General features: G+C 50.0%; 1 protein-coding gene across 1 annotated transcript; it reads right to left on the bottom strand.

Annotated features, from left to right (window-relative positions):
• Positions 1–499: 499 nt before the first annotated feature.
• LOC136322870 (spermatogenesis-associated protein 31D1-like) lies at positions 500–6,289 on the bottom strand. The gene is made up of 4 exons (XM_066254745.1): positions 6,135–6,289; positions 5,321–5,366; positions 4,281–4,362; positions 500–4,008 (listed from the first exon to the last, which is right to left on the bottom strand). The coding sequence occupies exon 4, from the start codon at positions 3,840–3,842 to the stop codon at positions 525–527; it is 3,318 nt and encodes a 1,105-aa protein (XP_066110842.1). The 5' UTR covers positions 3,843–4,008; positions 4,281–4,362; positions 5,321–5,366; positions 6,135–6,289; the 3' UTR covers positions 500–524.
• Positions 6,290–6,690: the final 401 nt, after the last annotated feature.

Genomic DNA, 6,690 nt, shown 5'->3' with positions numbered 1-6,690 from the left:
GTGGGCCTGCTTTTGGCTAATGAGATGGTCAATGTCCGGTTCCAAGTGATATGACGCGCTTCCGGAGCTGTGAGGCATGTGTCCCACGTCACTGGAAGTAGTACTGTACAGGAGTGACACCGCACTTTGCGGCACCGCCACATACAGTACTCCAGGAGCATCCACATCCTGTGCTCCTCTCACTGAAAGAGGGGCCCCTTCCGGAAGTGCGGTGGGGCCGGATAAATGGCCTCAGGGGGCCACATGTGGCCTGGGGGCTGTAGTTTGGGGACCCCTGCCTAAGGGATAGGAAGCTTTCCCTGAGGGAGGTGTGGGCTGCTTTACCTGTTCATTAAGGCTAACAAACCAAGAGCTCCCAGGCACCAGTCACCTTGGTCACTTTTGGAAACCAAAGGAAGCAACCAGTGGGAGCTGCACTAACTCCTTGCTTTCCCAAAGCACAAGCCCCAAGATACCCCAAACCCATGCCCCCTTCACAGTACACAGAAAGAGATCGCTATAATGGGTGGAATATTTATTAGGGATTACTTTGGGGTGGGAATATTTTTCCCCTGGAAATTCTGAGCTCTAAGCACAGAACCTTTAGCAGTTCTGAGAACAGCAGGAGGCCCCTGGGCCCCTAGAGGCCTGCAGGTGGGGCTCAGATGGGGCACAGTTCCTCTGTTGGGCACAGATTGGCATTGCTTCTGATGTAATTGTTGGTCCTTTAATGTCATAACTGTCTGGGCGTGTCTGCCCGCATTTCTGGTATATCTAGTAGTTGTAGAGCTCTGGCCAGCAAAGAGGGCTGCTTGGCTGCAGGACTTGGTAATTGTTGCTTTAGAGGCAGCGGCTCTGGAGTTGGGAGGAAGCCCCTGGACAGGCTGTGAGCAGGCCCGCACTGCAGCCTTCTGTTCAGCTTTCCCAAACTTCGCTGTGGAGGGAGGTGGCTTGCGAGGGTCGCTGGAGCCGAGTGTATCCGGACGCCCTGCTTTCCCCTCCAGTGACTTTCCGATGTCTGATATCCCAGTAAAGGCAGCTCTCCTTTTAACTGGGCTCCTGCTCTGTGCTGGTACGGGGCTGCCATTTCCCGGGGAAATTACCCGGGGAAACTGAGGAATAAGCCTCTCAAAAAATCTCTTCATTCTTTTTGTGAAGAGGCTGTCGGGAGACTGGTCCTTCTGTGACAGGGTCTGGGGGAACTTGCTCCCCAGCATCTCCCCTAACGCAGTGTTCTGGGTAAGAAATGTCTTTCTTTTGAGTTCAGATGCTTTGAACCCTGTATCTCCTCCACTGAACTTCTCTGACTGGGAGTCTGTACGGCTCACTTCCTTAGAATGCAGCTGCTGCTCCATTCTAATTTTTCTCTCCTTCAAGTGGACATGCAGCATCTGGGACACTCCTGTGTCCGCACTAGACACACCCTGAGCGTGAGTCAGGGAGGCTTTGTCAGTCGAGCTCTCTGGGTTATGGGACAGGTCAGTGGGCTGGCCTTGGGCCTGTCTATGGCTTCTCTTCTCCAACTTAGACTGTAACTCAGCCATCAGTTGCTCCATGCTGTCTGATGTTACAGGATTCTGGATAGCTGGTGCTCTTGCTGGGGGCTTTTCAGCGGTCTTTGCAGTTATCATCTGAGAGATTCCTGACTCTGTTGTTTTCAAGCCATCAAGTTTGGATTGAGGGGCACTGAGCTCCGCAGCCCTGGACACACCGGGTACGGAGCCAGGTTCTGATCTCTTATTCTGTTGTTGCAGTTCTGCTCCGGTGCTGGTGTTCACAGTTCTGGCCCCGACTTGTCTTGCAGGCTGCAGTGGGGGGTGAACGCTGTCCATTGTGGAATGTCTCTGACTGGCTTTGCCAGTGATGTTGTTTGTGACAGTCTGTGTGGCATCCGGTATTGTCTGACCCTCCTCTGCAGGCCTGTGAGTGATGTCAGAGGGTGACTGGGTCAGGGTCCCCTGTTCTTCCTTGCCCACAAATGAGGCGGCGGCAGAAACAGGAAGATTCAAGATGGTAGCTGAATATTCTTTCTCTTCATAAAGGCTTTTAGAGCCTCCTCTAAGGTGTATAAAGCCCCCAGGTTGGGACTTTATCTTAGAAATCAGGCTGGTTGAGGAGGAAGAGTTAGAATTGATTGAGGAATGTGATGAAGAATTAAACAGCTTTACTGATTCAAGGACTTTGGCTGGGCGTCCCCACAACATCCTTGTATGAAACCTGTTAATATGGGACTCCAACATCTGCTCAGTAGTGGACTCAAGGAAAGAAAGCTTTTGGGACACATTCAGGTAGCAGTTCAGGTCCATTGATGGTGGCAAACTTGTTTGTTTTATTCCGGTCTTGGATTTTACAGAAGGTGTTTGCTTCATAGCGTGCATTGAACTATACACAGTCCCAGGGAGCTGACCCTTACTAATTTCCTTAAACTTTTTGTTCAAGTGTACTTCCATGTCATTTGCCAGCTTTCTCTGACTAGCTGTCAGCCCTGACACCACAGAATGTTCTCCGCTAATGTCTAAGTTTGTATGGGAGTCATACCCCACATGCTTGTCTGAAGAGCTATGTGAGTTACTGGACAGATGATCTTTTAGATCATCCTCTTGGCTGTCTCTCTCATCTGTCCCCTTGTTCTCTTCTAGGTGAAACATTTCTGAGCCCCTTCTGTAGAAGCTTCCCAGTTGGCTCAATCCAACATTTACATTGTTTCTACTTGGGCTTTTATACATGGAGATCTGTGAGTGGCCATAACAGCTCTTTGACTCAGATACGGCCAAGGAGTTCCTCACAGGCCTCATCAGGGACAGAATCTTGAGGATCCTGAGGGGCAGGCCCCACCGGTGTTGGATGAGCCTCTTTCTAATATGATGCTCAAGTGTCTTTTGAATTTGACTGCTGAGATAAAATTTTATAGGAGTAATGGAAATTGAAACATCGGCCTTAGAGGGCCGGCAGTAAGGAACAGTAGGAGCTGAAAGACAGAAGTCCTTCTGAGAATTCTGAACCACAGAGGGTAGACCCCACACAGATTCCCGTTGTTTCTTCAGCATGTTCTGTTCTATTTGGTATATTTGAGATGCGGTGAGAAGTTCTGATTTACTCTGGAGGGCACTGAAGCATACTCCACAGACCCTAATCTGAGGTGTGGGACCAGATGGTAGGACTGGGAGTGAGGATTGAAGTGGGGCCTGGGGTTGGATCTGAGTGAGAGGTAGGGACTGGGATTGGGGCATGGTTTGAGGCAAAGGTTGAGGTTGGGCCTCAGGCAAGGATGGAGGTAAGACATAGGGAAGTATTGGGGATTCTGGGCCTGTGGAGGCATTGGCAGGGCTACTGAAAGCAAAGACTGAGGAGTAGTCATCTGAGGACCGTACAGGTGATGTTAAAGACTCGCTGTGCGGTGATGGAAGACCCCAGAATAACTGAATGGATTCTTGCTTTAAATTGTCTTCCCCAGTCTTGGGGTACATGGGATGCTGTACCGAGTCCTGCTCATCAGGGCTTAGAAATAAAAGATGTCCAGAATCTATGAGTTTGGCTTCAGGGTCTCCCCCAAAAGAGGTCTGTGTAGCATGTCTGGCAGGAGACTCTTGATGAAATTTACATTGTTCCAGGTTCAAAGAACAATCTTTGGCTTGGATTGGAGAATGGTACACAGGGAGTTTGCACTCTGAGAGAGGAAAAGTCTCTGGAGGCAGAGTGTGACCCGGTGGTGAGGGTGACTGAAAGTTACCCAAGGTGGTCACTGGGTTAGGGGTGGGAACGAAGGGAGGGGGTGGGAAAGGCTTGGGCAGAGGAGGTGGTGTTATGTCTGCTGGAGGGACTGCTGAGAAGGCAGAGGACTGAGTAGATGATGGCTCAGTCATAGGGCCTGGGGAAGCCAAAGGGGACACTGAGGGCGTAGAATCTTCCAGGACCTCTGAGGATAATAACTTGTTGATGTAATCAGTTGTGCTATTACAAACCTCACAGGAGAGGTCTGGGCATAGAAGTTGACGGAGGCGGGTGGTATCATGGTGCTGACCCAGGGGGCTGAGGAGACAGGAGGTACAGAGCTGCAGCCAGGACCAGAACAAGGGAAGGAGGATCTACTGGTGGGGGTGGGACCACCTGAAGCCTGCTGCCCCTTCACATGCTACACATCCATGACATCACAATGCATCAGGAGCACTCACCCCAAGGCATTCACTCATATTCTGTTCCCATGGCAACCCCCTCCCATGCATATGGAATGCTGCATGAAGGCCTGGAATTTCCTAGAACATGCTAAAGCAGGTCAGGAAAAAGGGGGAAAGACTAGTCACCTTTTTATGATGGAAATCAGCTCCCTTTTCTCTTCTTCTTCCCAGTAGTGATATCTCCGACTTGGGAAACGAGGAGAATGGGCTATATTCAATGAGAGTAGAGGCATAGGGATTACACAGGAGTCCCTTTATAGGGGACCATTAGGATAATATGTAAGCCCCAAGGATTAATAGATGAGGTCAAATGGTTAGTGATAACATTATAAGGTCCCCCCATATGTGTGTTGCTTTATTTATAAAGTACTTTTAGAATTTTTTTTTGTATTTTTCTGAAGCTGGAAATGGGGAGAGACAGTCAGACAGACTCCCGCATGCGCCTGACTGGGATCCACCCGGCACACCCACCAGGGGGCGACGCTCTGCCCACCAGGGGGCGATGCTCTGCCCCTCCGGGGCGTCGCTCTGTTGCGACCAGAGCCACTCTAGCGCCTAGGGCAGAGGCCAAGGAGCCATCCCCAGCGCCCGGGCCATCTTTGCTCCAATGGAGCCTCAGCTGTGGGAGGGGAAGAGAGAGACAGAGAGGAAGGAGAGGGGGAGGGGTGGAGAAGCAGATGGGCACTTCTCCTGTGTGCCCTGGCCAGGAATCGAACCCGGGACTTCTGCACGCCAGGCCGACGCTCTACCACTGAGCCAACCGGCCAGGGCTATAAAGTACTTTTATATACATTATCTCATTTGATGCTCAAAACCACTCTGTGAAGCAGAGAGGTCCATGGTTACAACAAAGAGGGATTTGATCATCCTGAAACTAAAGTACTTTGACAAAGTTAGAAAACAGAAGTGCTGACTCTTGGTATCTCTTGGGCAACACCCATGCTCAGGCCCCTCACTGCTGCATCCCCAGGGCCAGCAGAGCAGAGTCTGAGAAGCGTCTCAGGGTCTGACTGTCTTTCCATGGGTCTCCCCTCTGAGGGCTCTGTGTTCTGAGAAGGACTGTGTCTAGCAGCTGACATCACAGAAACCATGGACCAGGTACCTCAGGGAGAGGAGAGAAAAGGGGTCACCCTCAGGGAGCTCGGGGGGAACAGGCAGAACCTTACCTTCCCGGGTCCCACCTTTTCTTCTCCGCTTGGCTCTGCTCCGACGCTGAGAACAAAAAGAAAAGACTGAGAAATGGGCACGCATTTCTCTCACCCCTCTCCCTAGAAAACTCATCTATTATCCAAGAATAATTTAGTCTCTCTGAGCCAACCAAACCCATTTTAATTAATAAAACTTTGTGTTCCTTTCTTATAACAATTTTCAATGGTATAAAATGTGTTTGATTTTTTTCTTGTTAAAAAAACCAAGGATTTTGCCTATGAGGCCCACACTTGATATTCCCAGAAGTCCTCTGCTCAATGAGGGCATATAATGTGAGGCCGAGGTCACATCTCCGTTCCCCCAGAGAGGACCCTGTAACCTGGGATGGATCTCAGGCTGTGTCCTCTGCTCAGTGGCTCTCCGAAGCTCAGCACTGCTCTCCTGATCAGCCCAAAACAAAGCCTCAGTCTAACGATGCCTGTCAGGGGACCATGACTCAGGATCAAGTGCTCATTAACTCTGAGGTCCTGCCGAGATTCCAAAGTCTCTAAATAACTCGATCCAGACCTAGGGAATCACTGTGTTCGGAATTTTAGTCAGAAACCTGCCACCACACCAAGACGGTCTGAGAACTTCATATAGTAACCTGAGTCCTCCTTGAACCCCTAGCTCTGCCTGGTCTCCTCCCTTACAAGAGTGATGTTCTGTTCTCTCCTCAGATGTCCCGTCTTTGCTGTCTTTCCTACTCAACCAATCTCACTTAGAAATGTGGGAACGGAAATGGAGGCAACAATAAAACATCTCTCTTGGGGCTGGTTCAGGGTTTCTTACCTTTTGTGTATGTTCACTGTTCCAGTGGGCTGGAGCTGATGGAAATCCTATGAGGAAAAATAAGAAAAAAAGAAACAAGCACAACACATAGATGTAAATAAGGTTGTGGGTACTAATTAATGATTCTGAGAAGTTCAAATAAAGCTGCAGTAGGCTATTCAGGAACTGGATGACTCCCATTTCTGAACGGCAAAGCTGGTCAAGGCAACTGAGCTCTGAGAGGGCAGGCTCCTCATTTATAGCCCACCTGTGCCCACCTCACAAAACAGTGAGGAGTCACAAAGGGTTTCTGAGGGTGGGGCAGGCACACCTTCATGAGGGTGTGTCCACAGTCATCCCGCCCCCCCACTCTACCCCTCCCTACCTTCCCCCCCCCCCCCCCCCGTCAGCTCAGCCGAGTCCCTCCACCCCTCTTGGGCCTCTAGGTCCTTCTGTTCTACTCTGCTTTCCTACTTTCAAAAAAACCTTTTAACATATCACATATTTACCTTAATGAATGCTCTGCTTGTTTATTCTTGTTTTCTTCTTTTCCAAGTGAGAGAAGAGGAGATAGACA

The sequence above is a fragment of the Saccopteryx bilineata genome, chromosome 2 (genome assembly GCF_036850765.1).
Source record: "Saccopteryx bilineata isolate mSacBil1 chromosome 2, mSacBil1_pri_phased_curated, whole genome shotgun sequence".
In the NCBI taxonomy this organism is placed as follows: domain Eukaryota; kingdom Metazoa; phylum Chordata; class Mammalia; order Chiroptera; family Emballonuridae; genus Saccopteryx; species Saccopteryx bilineata.
Note: the sequence above shows the minus strand (reverse complement) of the source record. Positions and strands in the feature narration are given on the sequence as shown.